The sequence below is a fragment of the Neophocaena asiaeorientalis genome, unplaced genomic scaffold (genome assembly GCF_003031525.2).
Source record: "Neophocaena asiaeorientalis asiaeorientalis breed wild unplaced genomic scaffold, Neophocaena_asiaeorientalis_V1.1 scaffold251, whole genome shotgun sequence".
Taxonomy (NCBI): domain Eukaryota; kingdom Metazoa; phylum Chordata; class Mammalia; order Artiodactyla; family Phocoenidae; genus Neophocaena; species Neophocaena asiaeorientalis.
Window position 1 is genome coordinate 1235080 of NW_020173377.1, and position 18093 is coordinate 1253172.

General features: G+C 46.0%; 2 protein-coding genes across 10 annotated transcripts in view; one reads left to right on the forward strand and one right to left on the reverse strand.

The window, feature by feature from the left end:
- Nucleotides 1-4947: 4947 nt before the first annotated feature.
- On the forward strand, nucleotides 4948-8220 carry UQCC5 (ubiquinol-cytochrome c reductase complex assembly factor 5). Its single transcript, XM_024746519.1, has 2 exons — nucleotides 4948-5321; nucleotides 8116-8220. Exons 1-2 carry the CDS (start codon nucleotides 5171-5173, stop codon nucleotides 8205-8207), a joined length of 243 nt encoding a protein of 80 aa, XP_024602287.1. The 5' UTR covers nucleotides 4948-5170; the 3' UTR covers nucleotides 8208-8220.
- Nucleotides 8221-13597: 5377 nt separating this feature from the next.
- The window catches only part of PBRM1 (polybromo 1), a 95944-nt gene continuing 91448 nt past the window's right edge, over nucleotides 13598-18093 (reverse strand). For 6 of the 9 annotated variants that reach the window (XM_024746363.1, XM_024746358.1, XM_024746355.1 and 3 more), the window contains 3 exons: nucleotides 17892-17962; nucleotides 17568-17784; nucleotides 13598-15601 (listed from right to left, as the gene is read on the reverse strand). In XM_024746363.1, coding sequence (XP_024602131.1) covers nucleotides 15429-15601; nucleotides 17568-17784; nucleotides 17892-17962 — 461 coding nt within the window. In that variant the 3' untranslated portion in view covers nucleotides 13598-15428. The remainder of the gene's footprint in view (nucleotides 15602-17567; nucleotides 17785-17891; nucleotides 17963-18093) is intronic. The other 3 variants (XM_024746362.1, XM_024746361.1, XM_024746360.1) reach the window with 1 other exon arrangement.

The following is an 18093-nucleotide window of genomic DNA, read 5'->3' on the forward strand; positions in this document are numbered from 1 at the left end:
GTAAAGCTTTTCTCTTCTACTTCACCTAAAACTCTGTCTCCGAGACTTGATTCAGCACTGGTGTACAGAGGCCGAGTTTTCAGCATCACCTCTAGGCAGGGAACATTGCTAATTATGACAGGTGGGACATGTGGTGGGTTCTGGGTCATTACCCAGGCTGCTCTCCTCTGAGGATACAGTCATAGCCACCCCAATCCCCTGGCTGCTCCCTAGGGGGCTGAGGGTTCCCAGGCTTATCTGCCTTTGTTTCCCCATCTGTGCAGTGGGGGAGGTGGACGGGGAAAGGGCATGGGCTTTGAGGTCAGAGAGAACAGACCGAGCCCTCCCTCGCATGGCTGTGACCTCAGGAAAATTACCACACCTTACCTTTTGGAGCTCAGTTTCCTTGTCTCTAAAGGGGGAATAAAAATTGTACCAACCTACAAAATTAAAAAGAGGGTCATACAGAACGTGCTCTGGGCAGCATTCCCACCTGGACCCGTGGCAAATGTAGGATTAAATGGGCAATGCACCTCTGGAGCCCACATTTCCCTGTCCCCAGTTTCCCTCAAAGAAACGGGTTGCAGGGAATCAGAGGGGAGCAGGCAGGACTAGGTGCACACACAGCACACTGCCTTGCAGGGGCTCCAGGTGGCCCTGTTCCTGAGACCTCTAGCCTGTGGCTGAGGCCCAAACAGCCCAAGCCTCCAGTGAATTAATTTTTGTCTCAGACACAAGTTGTGATCTTGAAGCAGAAGCCCTTGGCCATGGAGCAGACATTTGCCTCAGAGGTCCCTTTGGAACACAGGCTCCACACCCATCCCCTTTCCTTTGGAGACAAGTACAGAATGTGGGTGGGGGAACAGGTGTGGCTGGTTCCTCTGGTGGCCCTTAGGCCTGGAAGAGCAGCTGCTTCAGATTCGTGGGTGCAGATGGAACACTCCTCACCTGGGTGCACATGAGACACAGCTGACATCAGCTCTCTTATGAAGCTGCTTCTGAGATGTCCCTTCCCACGGTCCTGAGTTCCTGGGTGCCATCTGTGACTCTCAGCACAAAGCCCAGTAGTTCCCCAGGAGGGCAGGGGTCTGCTTGGCTGTGCAGCCCCTTCCTGGCACTGAGTTCTGGCCAAATCCAGGCTTTCGCCTCTGCCCTTGAGGATATTCCCAGGGATGGACAACCCTCCCAGGGACAAAGCAGGATGGGGAAGCAGCCCACAGGCCTGTCCTCCTGACCCAGCTTCTAGACTGAGAAAACCAGAAGGCCCCAGTTTCTTCCATAGGGCTGTGGTGGTACATGGGGCCAGGTGAGGAGATATGCCCCCCACCTGCACCAGCCTCCCAAATTCACTGGTCTCACTGTCCAGCCCCCACCTTCCAGGCCAACTCCTCTCAATGGCAGCCATGAGACTCGTGGGGGCCATCCTCCCAGCTGCTGCTGGTGCCTTAGAGCTCACTCCAATCCCATGAGGTGATCACATTTATTCCTCCATCATCCAGAGGAAGAAACTGGAGTGCAGGGAGGTAAAGTCACTTGCTCCAAACCATCTAGCAACAGGCCATGGAACTGAGATTTGAATTCAGGTCATCCTACCTGTCTCAATCACTTTGCCCCTCCGCCTAGCCTTCCAGTGTCACCACACTGAGGCTGGGGCGGGGGGGGGCTGGCCTGGGGCCTGGCTCCCCGGCAAAGTTTTGCCCACAAGCATCAGCATGTCTCAATGTCTAGAATCTCCCCCAAGAAAACCCAGCCAGAAGGGGACAGTTAGGACCCAGGGGTGCAAGGCTGGTCCATCCCGGCACTCACTATGGCACCTTGGAAATGACCTTGCCCTTATCACATCAAGAGGAGCTTGGGGGGGGGGGGTCTCTGTGAAGATCTGAAGATCCAAGTGGGCCCTGAGTGATAAAGCCCACTAGACTTCCCTATGTCTCTCCCCCACACCTACAATGCAGGCTTCTCAGGCTGCTCTACTGAGGGTCTTCTCGAGGCCCAGAGCAAAGACAGGTCCTTAAACGGCACCCCATGTATGCCCAGTCCACTGGGTGGCGGGGGGAGGCAGGGATGGTCCTGATAGAGGCCCAAGGGCTTCAAAACCACCAGTCCTCAGGGCTTATTCTGCCTTCAGCTCCTCAAAATGTGAGTCCTGTCCACCCATACTACTCCCAGGTCTCTACACAGCTGGAGTGGAAGTCCTCGTTCACGCAGTTGGAATCTTCCAGACAGGACCACTTTGTCTTATAAGATGACAAAAGCTATGTCACTCCCAGAGGGTCTCCTCCTGAAGTTGCCCCATCCATTCCTGGACTCTTTCCGAGTCAGCACCACAACCCTGTGACAGAGGCCCCAGGACTGTGTTTTCCGATGTAAGACACTGAGGGTCCGAGAGGAAGAGGCTTGCTGAGCGCCACCCAGCTGGTCAGTGATAGCGTCAAGCCCCAACCACAACTGTCTGCTAAAGAGGCAGGGCCCCAGAGACCAGAACAAATATCCAGCCCTCTGGCCTCACCAGGGTGCTCTGGGGCCTCATCTGCCAGTTTTGCAGAGGGAGAGAGGATAGAGGAGTAAGTGCCCTGGCCAAGGAAGCAGCAACCCTTCTGGATTCCAGGGGACTTGGGCGACTTGGTGTCGTTTCTCCAAACAACGCCTTCCCCTCCTGAGCTGAGAGCGCAAGACTCCAGGGCGGAATCTAGAGGCGTCCGAAGAGTCTAGTCGGCATCTTTTGAGTCAGGAGTCTCTAGGAGCCCGCTTCGGCCAGCGCCGCCGGCTGGCTGGCTTTGTCCCCAGTACTCCCGCCCCAACTAAAGGCCCCGAAGAGAACAAGGGGTTGGGGGCGTTTCCGCTTCGGCCTCCCAACAGGCGGGACCCTGAGGAAAGACGGCGGGGCCCGCCTTCCGGCGGCCGCTACAGGAACCCCGAGCTTCTGAATACTGAGCGGAGGAACAAACCGCGCACCCGCCCGCCTCCGGGAGTCCCCAGAAGCCCCCAGGACCCTCCGCCGGAGTCCCTCCCGAAGGGGTGCCCGGCCTTAGGGCTCTGGGGCCCTGGCGAGCCCCACCACGGCGCTTCCCCCGAGGAGCGGCGCCCGGGACGACTCGGGAGCGGTACCCTGGAACTCGGTCCGTCGGTCCGTCGCCCAAGCTCGCGTGTGCCGCCGAGAGAACTACACGCCCGGTGCTCCTCCCGCTCGGGCTCACCTACCGTGCACCAGTCTCCTCATGTCCTGGTATCGAGCCCACAGGTGTGCGCTGGGCTCGGCGCCGCCGGCGGGCGCCGAGCGCGGGGCGCCGGGGCAGTGGGCGCCGGGACCCGGAACTACGGTGGCGATGGCGGCTCCTTCTTTCCTCCCTTAGGGAGGTTGGCGGGCCTAAGAAAGGCCGTCCCCGCGAGGCTCCGGACGGCCAGGGCTCGGAGGGGAGAGGGCCAGAGCGCGGCCGATGCAGCGGGGGTCCTGTTCCCCGCCCCTCGCCCCTGCCGGTTCTGCCCGCGGACCAGAGACCGGCCCGTTTCACTCACGTCTCTGGCGGATAGAGTCCTTCCCGCGCGCTCCCCGCCGCCAGCCCCAAGCTGCGTGAGACCTCGGGACCGCAGCGCAGCCGACGTCCGCTGAAGCAGACGTCGCTCCCTCTTTGTGCCTTATACAGATGACCTCTGTTAACTTGGAGCGAGGTGGTGGGCCAGGGGTCACTGTGCTTGCCTGGTTCCTACCTCAGCAAATGGCCGCACCGAACCGCTCCATTCCTCGCTTCCCCACGCGGGACTCTCTAGCTCTTCTAGCAATATCACCAGGATTTACAACGAAATTCCTCTTTCCTGCTGAGAACCACTCTCCACCTGCGTGTATTCCACACAGATCCGTTTTCTAAGTCCACATGCGCATGTGCTCTGGGCCTTCAGCAGGCTGACCCTGCACCCGTGGGCCTTGTCGGTGGAGAGCTGGCTAGCTAGACACTGTTTCCGTGGGATGCTCCCCGCGGTGTCCTCGCCGGGTCTAAGGGTGTACATTCCAATATTCACTGCACCTTGGCTGAGGACCTACAGTGTGCCAGCCCCTGGGCCAAGTGCTGGCACAGGATGGAGGCCATAGGTGGGCCCATGGGTGGGCGGCTGCCCTCCCCACTCCCAGGGCCCCAGTAAGCTAAGTGTGCGCTGGGGGCTTAGCCATATGTAAGCCTCGTGTGGGCGGGAGATGGGTGCTCTGTGGTGTCCAGCCCGCAGAGCCACCAAGAGAAGCCAGAGTGAGCACCAAGCCAGTTGTGTGTGCATGGTTGGGTGGGGTTGGCTCCGGGAGAAGGCAGGTTATCCAGGTTATCCAAGCTGTAGCTTGGACCTGGCAGCTCAGCGGCGGACCCTACTACCCTTTTCAGAGGCGCTGCTTGATCTCTCTTTTTTTTGTACATTTTGTGTCCACGTTACCAAACTCTCTTATTGGTTCTAAGTTTTCATTTGACTTTCTTAGATTGTCTAATAGGCCGGGAATAACGGAAAGCGCCCCATACAGGATAGCTTTTCTTAATTTTATGGTTGTTTGTCTCAGATGCTTACTTAGACTTTTCTTGTGATAATGATAGTTAGCTTTCAACAGTGCACCTTATTTTTAGAAGCCTAGGCATCAGTCTCGATCTCGAAATAAATGAAAGGCGTTGTGTAATTGCATTTTAGAGCATGGTGCACTACCCGTTTAGTAGTCCATCATAGAGGGTCATCACTTCTACTAGGACTTTAAGAAAAAAGATGGCGGTGGCAGAGTAGGGGGCGCGGCCGCCAACTCCGAATACCAGCTTGCACAGGGGAGGCCGGGAGGCGGGGCCGGACCGACGCCACGTGGGAGGCCCCGCCCCTTGGCCCGCCCTGCCTCTGGAGCAGAGGAGTCTGCGCCAGCTGGTTTAGGCCTCACAGAGCACGCGCACTCCGCCGCATTCTGATTGGCGGACCCACGCAGCCCACCGCACTCAGATTGGTGGAGCCGCTCCACATTCTGGGTCCCGAGCTCAGTGGGGCTCCTTACCCGTTCCGCTCCTCACCTCCTTGGAGGTGGCCCAGGGCCGGGATCGCACGGCCACCTGGCCGCCGGACTCAGCAAGGACGGGCAGGACGGCTTCGGCTTCATCCGGGAGCTCCAGTCCAGGAACTGGGACAGCTCCCGTCGCTCTTCGTTCCGCCGTACCCTTCTCAACGACAGCGGTCCGGCATGTTTTCCAGGGCCCAGGTGAGGCGGGTTCTGCAGCGGGTGCCCGGGAAGCAGCGACTCGGCGTCTACAGGTTCCTGCCCTTCTTTTTTGTCCTGGGAGGAACGATGGAGTGGATCATGATTAAAGTGCGCGTGGGCCAGGAGACCTTCTGTAAGTGGGTGCAGCAGCCTCTGTTTCATTTCAGGCAGGCGGGAGGCGGCGAGGGAGCCGTTTTCCTGGGGGCTGTTCTCAGCTTGTAGACCTCTCATTCCGCTCAGCGCTGAGGTGCTTTTACCCTGGTCAGAAGGGCGAGTGCGGTTCCCTTCGTTGGGCGGTGGAGATCCGCCTGGGCTCTCCTGTAAGCGGGGCGACAAAGGCACATTGGTATCCGATCTTGAGACCTTCCCTGCACTTTGAGAGGAGGGCACGTGACTCCACTCAGGACGCCCTCCTTTCAAGCCTGCCCTTCGGCCATGCCGGTGACACTTTTCGGGCCTAAGGAATAGACTTCTCACAGCATCTAGAGGCGGGTGGGATCTTGAGGATTCATGGAAGTTCCTAACTGGCCAGTCCAAACCCTAGAGGGAACTTGGTTGGCCCGGCTTAGCTAAATACTACTGTCTTTACTGGCCAGAGTCATTGGTACCAATGCCCAGCACTACAAAAAGTGTGTCTGGCATTGCTTTGCTGAGCACTAGCCTGGAAAGGCTAGTTCCTCTTCCAGGAAGACTTCCCTAACCCCTAGGCCCTTTCTGCTTTCTCCCTCTCCAGAAACACAATCACTTGTGAATCACCAACCCTCATTTTTTTAAAAAAAGTGCTTTCTAAAGATATTTAATCCTACTGTGTTCACCCATTCCTTCATATTTAATGAGCACTGATGAGAGGATATAAGGTGGAGGGCCCCCACACCAGAAGAGCACTAATGGGAGAGACAGATCATACAGTTACTATTAAGTGTGATCACTGCTGTGGGGGGAAAGTTGGGGGAGCATGGGAGTCCTGGGTGGGGCACCTGAATTGGACTAGGTGGTGCAAGGAAGGCTTCCTGGAGGAGTTACCATGTCAGGTAGGGTCCGAAGATTGAGTAGGTGTCAGCCAGATGAGGGAAACGTTTATGGACTTGAAAGTGTCTTCTGCCAGTGGTAAGAGCAAACCTTGGGGCCTTGGTGTGAAAGTATGCTGCTGTGTTTCAGGGACTGAAGCAGGTGAGCAGAGTAAGGGATGACGTGGTTAGAAAGGTGCCTGGGCAGGGCCACAAAGGGACTGAAAAACCAACAGTGTATCTCAAAGGGCTGAAGAGTTTTAAGCCGCAGCTGGTGAACATATGTGGAGAATGCTTTCTTGTGGAGGGCGGATTGACAGGAACACTTAGGCTGTGTGGTTGTCCAGATTTGAGATGGTGGCCTGGACTAGGGTGAGATGCCAAGAAGTGGGCGGAGTTGAGAGACACCCCAGAGGTAGTACTGACAAGGGCTTGGTGATTGACTGGACTCAGGAAATGAGGAGTGGCGGCTTCAGGTAGGGCAGCTGGGGCAGGGGGAACACAGGCAGGACAGTCCTGGGCTCCATTTTGGACGTGCTGAGGGGGGAGATGGTTATACAGAACTGAAGCTCAGAAGGCAGATCTGGGCCTCAGATCTAGGGTTGTGGGTCATTCACAAGCTGATTGTGATGAAAGTCAGAGTTTAAACCCCAACATTTTAAGGGTGACCGAGAGTGACCAGAGAGGCAAGAAGGGAAACATGAAGGGCTTGTTATCACATAAGACAGGAGGTTCAGGAAGTTCAACTAAGTGAATGGGAGGTAAGCCCCCTCTCCCCTACCAGGAGAGACTTGAAATATGCAAATACTGATCAGGAAAGAGAGGGTGGAGGGAGGCTGGAGATACCTTGGCCCTTGAGAAGGTGGGAGAGGATGGGACCAGAGCAGGGCAAGGAGTAGCCCTTGGAAGTCAGCTGGAAGAGTTCTTTACTGATGACTTTTCTCTGCGAAGAAAGTTCACGGCCATTTCGGGGTGGGTAAAGTAGGGTCAGGGCCATGGCTGAAGAAACAGGACTGCCAGGCATCACAGTGGACCCAGTTAGATGCAACAGTTAGGCCCACAGTGCAAAGCAAGCAGAATGAGCCATGGAGAAGTAAGTTGGATTAATCTGTAGTTTGGGTTTTGAAGGTATATCAAGAAGTTGATATTGATGAGAGGGAATTTCAGCTGATCTGGGCAGGAAGAGAGGACAAGGGCCTGAGGAAGTTGGTGAAGGTCCAAGGACAGAAAGGTAGTAGAGGTTGTCGTCAGAGCAGAATGAACTTATTGCTTCAGAGGAACACTGCAAGCAGATCGTAGAAGTTGAGAAGTAAGGAAGATGAAGGGGGCTGGTGCTTCATCTCTGTTGGGGGTGGTGTTGCCTGGGAAGATGGCACAGGACAGGGTCAAGGAACCTGAGCTAGATGCCAGCATTTTCATAGACTGAAGGGGAGTGATGGACAGCAGGTGCCAGTGCAGAGAAGATGGTGGCAAATGGCATAGGACCCAGAGGAAGAAGGTGGAGAATCAGTAGTAGTCTGGAAAAGCAGCAGCTGAGAACAAGGAGACTGCCCTCATCTCCCAGCCCTCAGTTCCTGGGTGTGGCAGAGGGAGCAGCAGAGAGCTATAGGGCCAGAAGTGCCTCTGCAGGGCCAGTTAAGAAGGATGATTTCAGAGAGAAGTGAAATTGCTAAGGGCTGTGCTGGGACATGACACTATCTTTGAAGACACTGACTCTGACCCTGCTATTGATATTGAGAGCTCCTTTAACATAGTGCTCATTTAAATCAAATCTTGTTTTAAGTTTATTCTGGCATTGAGTTAAGCCTTAATGTTGATATTCAGGTGACAGATATAGACTATTGGTTAAATTACTCAGATATATGTATTTTTAATTCCTTAGTCTCTTGAAAATCTAAATAAAATCTTTGTTTGATACAGACGATGTCTACCGTAGAAAAGCCTCAGAAAGGCAGTATCAGAGAAGGCTGGAAGATGCATCAGAGACTGAACTTCAGCAGTCAATAAAGTGAATATGAAACTTTACTACTGGTTTCAACTCCTTTAAAGATGTACTTTTCGGGTCTCTTGTTCTTACATAGAACTGCCTTTACAAAGAACTTTTATAGTTTTCCTGTCTCGGCTTGAATACTTCCCAAGTCACTGATGGACAGCACTTGTGGGAAAATTATTTCCTACTAAAACACACCTACCCATTGAATCTAGTCCATGAAATATTTCTAAACAATTCAAGGATCAATCAGGATGCTTTTCAGTGTAGCCTGAATTGTTTGTGAAGTCCTTTGTTTTAGGCAACAAGGGATAACCTTATTTGGTTTTTTGCAGAATTCAGACTTACTATGAATAAAAGTTATCTACTGTAGGATCATTTAAACGAGGATTATTATGCAATAATAATTTGTAAACATTTTGTTAGAATGTGACCATACGTTATTCATGTTAAGTGCTCTTGTGAACACAGAAAACCCCTTTCCTTGCTTGGCTCCACTAACATACAAGGGCTGGACCTCCATGAGGACTGGGGAGCAACACGTTTCACTCCCCTCTGAGATGAAGATGTTGCTTTCATCCAGCTGCTAAAGATAAAGACACTGCTCGTTCCCAAAGAAAGTGAATCTTCACAGCATAAAGCAACCACAGACTTGAGCTAAATCAGAGGCTCAGTCTATAGGGAGAGATTTTCCAATCTGACCCAGAATAAGTTTGGATCAGTTGGTAGAAAAAGCAAAGGCATCTTTCCATGTTTGGATAACCATATCCAACATCTTTTCAAACAAGAAAATATATACATATTAAAGAAGACTAAGTTTCAAAATAGTTTCTAACTATTGCTCATGAATAAAGAAGCAGATGCTTAAGGCCACAGGGTATCCTCAAGTTAATGATATCTGCCACAAATTGTTCTAAGGGATTTTTTTTTTTTCTAATTTAAGTCAGTCCATTTATGTTAGAACCAATCCAGTATAATTAAGGAGCCACTGACTACTCAGATCTCATTAAAGCACTAATGAGTCACTGCTCAGAGGTGGCTTGAGTATGAAGACCAGTGATGACCAACAGCACCAGGGAGAGGAAGGTAGTTCTCATGTGCGCTTTTGTTACCTCAGGCATTCCTGGTGACCCTAAACCTCATAGTTACTTTTAGTGACTAGACTGCTGCATAATGAATTTAAATTGTGGCCTTAACTCCCATTTGTTCCTCCAACCTGTTTTAGAAGTTTAATATTTTGTACCTATGTAAAGAGCATATGTAACATACATACCTTTTACAAAGAATAGTTGTAAATGCTAATAAAACCATCAGCTAACTTCTGTTGTCTGCTGTGGTTTCCTTCCCTGGCCTATCCTGCTGCCTCCATCCCAGGGAGAATCTCTAGTCTGAAGTTTGTGCTAAACTTCCCTAGAGTTTTCTTCATCTTTCTAAAATATATGTATTGGAGTGCCAATTTATTTAAGACAATGAAGCTTTGAAGACAACACAACAATGTCTGACTTCAAGGCAAGTAGACTAGCAAAGCAATTAAAATTGAAGATACTTTCAAAGCATATTAATTTGGATGCTACAGAACTAATTTTTGTTAACCAAGGTGCAAGCTTTTTAACTTTGCCTCACTTTTTTAACAGTTCTACTAAGGAATATAACTCTATCCCACTTATCAGACACTAGGATTATTTAAGGGAACTTAAATAATTTAAACAGCAATGCTCTCATATGCTGCTTACAGAACTGCAGTGCCCCCTACTGTGAACTACAAGGCAAACAATTTAATAACTTGCATTTCAAAAACCACAATACTTCAGAATGACAAAAATCTAATTAGCATTTATTGCTAGAAGTCTACCTCCACTGGGGTGTTAGACAAAGAACATGGGCTTTGGAGCTTAATTTTATCATCTGAATGGACAGGGAAAGTACTGGGTTGACCAAAAAGTTCATTCGGTTTTTCCCGTAAGATGGCTCTAGTAGCGCTTAGCTGTCTTTAACTTCATTCGAAACAATTTTGCTAGACTGTATTGTGACAGGTCTCATATCAGCGTGCATTAAAAAAAAAAATCAAAATTGGTGAATTTTTGTGCAGCCATTTTAATACTGAAGATGGAAGCAACATTTTCCGCGTATTATGCTTTATTTTTTTAAATATAAATTTTATTTATTTTTGGCTGCGTTGGGTCTTTGTTGCTGCGCGTGGGCGCTCTCTAGCTGTGGACAGTGGGGGCTACTCTTCGTTGCAATGTGAGGGCTTCTCCTTGCAGTGGCTTCTCTTGTTGCAGAGCACGGGCTCTAGGCGCATGGGCTTCAGTTAGTTGTGGCTCATGGGCTCTAGAGCACAGGCTCAGTAGTTGTGGTGCACGGGCTTAGTTGCCCCGAGGCATGTGGGATCTTCCCGGAGCAGGAATAGAACCCGTGTCCCCTGCATTGGCAGGTGGATTCCCAACCACTGCGCCACCAGGGAAGTCCCTGTGCTTTATTATTTCAAGGAAGGTAAAAACGCAACTGAAACACATAAAAAGATTTGTGCAGTGTATGGAGAAGGTGCTGTGACTGATCGAACATGTCAAAAGCGGTTAGTGAAGTTTTGTGCTGGAGATTTCCCGCTGGACAATGCTCCACGGTCAGGTAGACCTACTGAAGTTGATAGTGATCAAATCAAGACACTGAGAACAATCAACGTTATACCATGCGTGAGAGAGCCGACATACTCAAAAATATCCAAATTAAGCATTGAAAATCACCGCTTGGTTAACTGCTTTGATGTTTGGGTTCCATAATTTAAGTGGAAAAAGCCTTCTTGACTGTATTTCCACATGCAATTCTCTACTTAAACGTAGCGAGAACATTCTATTTTTGAAACAAATTGTGACAGGCGATGAAAAGTGGATACTGTACTATAATGTGGAACAGAAGAGATCGTGGGGCAAGCTAAATGAACCACCACCAACCAACCAAAGGCCGGTCTTCATCCAAAGAAGGTGATGTTGTATACACGGTGGGATTGGGAGGGAGTCCTCTATTATGAGCTCCTTCCAGAAAACAAAACGATTAATTCCACCAAGTACTGCTCCCAGTTACACCAACTGAAAGCAGCACTCGACGAAAAGCATCCGGAATTAGTCAACAGAAAACGCATAATCTTCCATTAGGATGACGCAAGACTGCATGTTTCAATGACCAGGCAAAAAACTGTTACAGCTTGGCTGGGAAATTCTAATTCATCCGTCGTATTCACCAGATATTGCACCTGCGTATTTCCATTTATTTCGGTCTTTACAAAATTCTCTTCATGGAAAAAATGCCAATTCTCTGGAAGACTGTAAAAGGCACCTGGAACAGTTCTTTGCTCAAAAAGATAAAAAGTTTTGGGAAGATGGAATTATGAAGTTGCCTGAAAAATGGCAGAATGTGAATATGTTGTTCAATAAAGTTTTGGTGAAAATGAAAAATGTCTTTTATTTTTACTTAAAAACTCAAGGAACTTTTTGGCCAACCCAATACCTAAGCACAGAGTAAATACTCAATAAGGAAGGGCTATCTTTGTTCATCTAGTAGTCCTCTTTTGGAAATCTTGCCTACATCTCTGAAGTTATAACTCAATCAAATTAATCTCTTTTAGAAGTTTGGATCTCTCACACTGAGTTACTTCTCTTAAAAAAAAATATACACTTGGACCATGGTGTTTTCCAAAACAACCTCTCTGCTAGTAAAGCAGCATCAGTTCTTAGTTTTCACACACGTGTATTAAATTTGGAATTTCTTGACACATTTTTGTGTATAATCCACAAGACGTGCATTCCACATCTATCTGGGGGATAGAAATAGTCTATTAATTTGTTCAGGTATGAACTTTCATTCAGCTGACCTTGCACACTTCCAAATGCAAAAGGAACAGAGTAATACTTAGCACTATTGCTCAGAGTGTTCAGCTGGAATGTTTAACTATACATCAACGATCATTCAAAATATGTTTATGAGCAGACATGGAAGTACAGCCCTAAACTCTTAGGAGAACAGAACCACAGGGATTTGCAAAGTGATATTAGAGGAAAACAGTTGGTTGATTTTACCAACACCTTCTATTAAAAGTGTTGTCATGTTTTAAGAGATTATAAGCATGATAAAAACATACCCGGGCCACTTCTCTCTTCTGGCCACACACAGCTATTTGAAATGGATTACACTGATTTATGATACAGGACATGCTTGCCTTACCTTCCATCATCAGTAACAACTCCCTCTGCAATTTTAACTTCAACCTGCATTTCTGCCCATGCTGAAGACATGTTAGGAATCCTTGACTGCCAGTCTGAGAGGCTTGGCATGGGCATGTCAGGCTGCAGTGTGACTACATTCAGCTTCTGTGTTAATGCAGCCTAAGCCTTGGATCAGTGTCTGGACACTGACTTTTGCCTCTACCCAAGGAGCTCTCTTCCTTTAAATTGGCAGCCATATCCCTGTCAACATAAAATCAAGGCCTGCAGAAATTAAACCTACTTGAAACTAACATCTGACACAGCTTTAACAAAACAACCAAACCTGGTTAATCCAAATCACTTTGCAAACTCCATTTTTATTTGGATTAAAAAGCTTTAGATGAACAAAGATATGATACATACATATTATAAGACTAGTTATCACTTAAACCTCTTTTGATACAGAAATTAGAATAAACCAAGTTTTAATCAAGTCTGAAAATGTTTAAGTTCAAAAATCAACAACACCAATTTGGAGATTTTACACAAAGAAGAGTCCCCTCTTAATTCTTCCTCATAGGAAGAAAAGGGTGGGTTCAAAAACTAAGTAATTCAAGGCCTTTTAAATCAGTTGGCTGGCATACTATTTTAAACCTATAGGTCTTTTTCTGCACATAAACAAAATTCTTTTCCACATGAACTTACATTTTGAAAACATTTAGGCCATTATACTTTCTAAGCCATATCACTACAGTTCCTAAAACTCATGGGAAAAAAAGATGTATAGTTCACATGTACCTTTTAAAGTCAGGGCTTTTTTTTTTTTTTTTTTTTTTTTTTTTTTTTGGAAGATGGCTGACCTCAAATCTTATATCCTAAAATATTAATTGACATTCTCCAAGTTAATATACAGAAAGACATGATTCTAAAATAAATACATAGAGCTTTTTTTTTTTTTTAAAGGTAATTAGGGCCTGCCTAATGGCCCCCTGGCCCGGCTCTGCACTGCCTTAGGGAAGCCCCTAGCTGGATCTATGGTTCCTACAGCACCTCCAGACACTGAGAAGGAGCCTGGAGGAGGAGTGCTCTGGCTTCTAATGCCCCACATAGACCACAGTGAAGAGTTTTTAGAGTCTTCCCAAAGAAGTCTCTTCCAGACCTTAAAAAGGGAAATAAGACGGGTGCATGAAATAAATAAATAACTTAACCAAAATTAAATTTCAGGTTCTTTGGTGTAATTCAAGGATGTCTAGAAATAAAATAATCTGATTGTATTATACAGTCCATGATGATTCAATGGCCCAAATAACCAAGAACTGAAGATTTCTTTATCTGATTCAGTTTAACAATAAGGTACTGACATAGTACTGCAAAACATTTTTTAAAATTCAGAACTGTTTAAAATACTTGATGCAAATTGAGATCCAGTGGTTGACTTATAGGCAATTAAGTTATAAGGACCTCCTGTAATTAAAGTATCTAGATACAAGAGACTTTTTTCCATTCTAAACTCTTCTGTCCCCATGATTTAGTAAGAATGGTAATTAAATATCCAGGTATTGACTCATACCAGATTAAAAGAAAAAAGTATCCTCTGAGAGTCACTCTCAATTTACAAACAGCAGTGGAAGCTCTACCACAATGGCAACCACCTTGTTACAATAAAGCAAGTTTCAAAAACGCTGAGTGAAATACTGTACCATGTTTGATGCTTTCCACTTGTCTGAGCATTATATACTGCCTCCAAATGTTTTTTTCCAGAGTCATATAAGAGAGACAGGGTCATCAAACCTAAGTGTTTGGGATCTGTAATGGTCTTTTTAGTGAGCATTTTCTTAAATTATGATTTCCTTCTCCTGAAATTCAAAAGCACAAGCTGAATTTTAAAATTATTTTATAAAGTCTTAAATTTCTGGTTGAGAATTACAACCCTGAAACTTAGGAGAAAAAGAAAAAAAAAAGCCAGATCTGATGAGGAAATAAAGAATACTAAAACATACTTGCATATGCAGGCAATCCAGCCTTTTACAATTATGCTTCTGACACAGCCCATATCTGGTTAATGCACTCCCTTCCCTAAGTTAGGTTAGGTGTTATGTTTAAAAATAAATCACCTCCAGCACACCTCAATACTTTCTTCAAGATGAACTTCAATAATTTGCAATGTAGAGATTTAAAGTTTTAAATCACCTAACATGTATAGGCATAAATTGTGAATTCATTACAAAAAGATCAAAAGTACCCTTAAACTTACCTGCCAAGACTAAATATAATTCAGGGTTGTGCACATGTTCTGCAAAAATAACTGACACCATAGATGTCTAACTCAGCACAAGAAAAAGTGCTTTCTCCCTCCAGGCGTCCGGGAGCTGCATTAGCTGCAGAAGAGTGCACAGTGCTGACTTCAGATTTCTGAGTTACTAGAGCAAATGTGCCATGTCTGCCAAACATCTACAATCCAACTAACAACCTTTCACTCTACCTGGAAGAAACAGTTCTTGCAATAGTGGCATAAGATATTTAGGCACGTGAAACAGACACAAGTACACTCCCCTCTCTAAGATGTAAACTAGGGCCAACTTCACATTTCATTGACAACTTAAACTAATCTGTAAACTCTTGTGTGTGTTTTTTTTCATTTTGTTTGTTATTTAAAAAAAAACAAAAACAAGAAACCAACCAAAAAAAACAAGAAACAGAAACCCCAAGCCAAGACAAAAAACCTTTGATGGTTTCAGCTCTATGGCAACAAGTAAAAAGATAAAACTCCAAGTCTAAATACAACCAATTATGAAACTGGTTTTAAACGAAGGAAACATATGCAAAAAAAAATCTTTGTGTATTTGATAAAGTCAACTTAATATAACAAAAACAAATTGAAATAGCTTATTAAAAGTGTCCTTATATAAAAATGGCCTTGTGGTGTACAATAAAATGCAATAAAAATGATCATCCTTTGTTCCTCCCCCCACCCCCAGTAACTAAAATGGCTACTGTTCCACAAAACTCTTTATGCTTCTATAAAAGAATCGTAATTGATGTGATTAAAGGTTTTCTAGATTGTATGCTTGGCGAATATTAAGGGTGTCTCGGAGCATCAGATCCCGAAGGCGCCAGAGGGCGTCTGCCATGGTGGTGTGGGCCCCTTTACTTTTCAGCCAGTGAGAGGGGAGTCGGCTCTCCTGTTCTTTTGACAAATGGACATCGCGTCTTCGGGCTGAAAATTAAAGTGCAGACAGAGAAATACAAATATCAGTCCTAAGGTCTGACAGATTAAAACATGAAACATTTATTATTTATTGAATATTATGAATTTTAACTCTGCAGAATACTTCCAAGCAAATTTCTTACATTGTTTTATTAGGCATCTTGGTTTTTAGAAAACTATTTTACTTAGGTATGAGACTACCTAGCCAAGGATGTCTCGTTTTACACTTTGCAGTTTATAAATTATCTAATGTCTTTTTTTTTAAATTAATTAATTAATTAATTTATTTTTGGCTGCCTTGGGTCTTTGTTGCTGTGTGCGGACTTTCTCTAGTTGCGGTGAGTGGGGGCTACTCTTTGTTGCGGTGCGCGCGCTTCTCATTGTGGTGGCTTCTCTTGTTGTGGAGCATGGGCTCTAGGCATATAGGCTTCAGTAGTTGTGGCTCGCGGGCTCAGTAGTTGTGGCTCACGGGCTCTGGAGCACAGGCTCAGTAGTTGTGGTGCATGGGCTTAGCTGCTCCGCAGCATGTGGGATCTTCCCAGATCAGCGCTCGAACCTGTGTCTCCTGCATTGGCAGGCGGATTCTTAACTACTGTGCCACCAGTGAAGTCCTAGAAATTATCTAATTTCTAACAATTACTTCACAAAACAGCTGCACAAGATAACATAATTACTAGAATGGGAATATAAAAGTTGTACAAACACCTAAAAGATCTGATCATTAATATTTTATAGTTACTCCAATATTAACAAAAAATTCCTAAAAAGGTAAATATGAAGAAAGGGAAAACCACCTACTACTCTTAAAGCAATCAAATGATCAAATTTGGCTTAGAAATGAAAAATGAACAGAAACTTCCAAAGTTCTTTCCAGAAACTAGGCAAGTTATTTTAGTAAGTACTGAAAATATGCTGAGCCTGCTGAACTAAATGAAAAAACTTGATAGGTTAATAGAAACATGTCTTCCAATATTATTTTTTTTTAAAAAATTGAGGTGAAATAATTTTTTTTTTTTGGCAGTACGCGGGCCTCACACTGCTGTGGCCTCTCCCGTTGCGGAGCACAGGCTCCGGACGCGCAGTCCCAGCGGTCATGGCTCATGGGCCCAGCCGCTCCGCGGCATGTGGGATCTTCCCAGATCGGGGCATGAACCCGTGTCCCCTGTAATGGCAGGTGGACTCTCAACCACTGCGCCACCAGGGAAGCCCTGAAATAATTTTTAATTTACCCAAATCCATCTGTGCTATCCCCAAATGCCTGAAAAATAACTGAAAAAATTCAGAATATACTTAAGAAGATGGCATAAATATTTCTGACAAAACTAAGCTTTGAAACTCAGCAAAAAACCATTTTCAGTATGTAACGTCAATATACAAAGAAGCTCCAAACCCTTCTAATAAGTATACAATTTATTTTGCTTATAAAGGCATACCTCAGGTTTGGTTCCAAATCACCACAATAAAGTGAGTTGCATGAATTTTTTGGTTACGTTTACACTATACTGTAGTCTATTAAGTATGCAATATAGCATCATGTCTAAAACAACAATGTACATACCTTAATTAAAAAAGACTACACTGCTAAAAAAATATTAACCATCATCTGAACCCTCAGCAAGTCGTAATCTTTTTATAATGGTAATATCAAAGATTGTTGATCACAGATCACCAAAACAAATATAATAATGAAAAAGTTGGAAATATTGTGAAAATTACCAAAATGTGACACAGAAAAACGAAGTGAGCACATACTACTGTAAAAACGGTGTCAAAAGACTTGCTTGACACATTGCCACAAACCTTCAATTTGTAAAAAATGCAGTATCTGAGAAGAGTAACAAAGCAAAGTGCAATAAAACAAGGTATGCCTGTATAAGAATCATGGATATTTATCCTGATATAATAAGGTCCATAGCAGCGAGAGGACTTTGATAAAGCATGGATTTCGAAAAGGCTTCTTGAGGACTCTCCTTACCTGCTAGGGTCTGGTCCCACTTGCTAATGCTGTTGGACTCAGCACTGAGTCCTTCAATATATTTTAGGTAGGCCTCTGAGTGGAGAAGCCGTTGAGTCTTCGGTGGGGGAGCCACAAACATGGGTGTTGTTGGCTGCTGTATGACAGGGGGGCCGGGTGGATGTGGGCCAGGATATGGAGGTGGTGCCTGCTGCCCTGGAGGCCCCAAAACACCTACCTGAAAGAGCACAGACACATGGTGAGGGAAAAAAAATAGTGCATGCTCTGAGAAAGAGGGTAACTTGAATTCTGTTGAGTCCTAGAAGATCCAACTTGGAGGCTCACCTGCTGTCCATATGGACTTCCACCTGGTGCTGGAGTCCCTACCATAGGGGCCACTCCTTGGTTCATCACACCTATAATTCAGAATTACAGGCACAATTAGAGGCTCTGGGTTGAGAAGACTGAAAACTACTGTCTGATAAGAAAGGCCATTTATAATGCAAGCCTATGATCTCTGCCCTGAGTCTTTGTGGATAGGAACCCT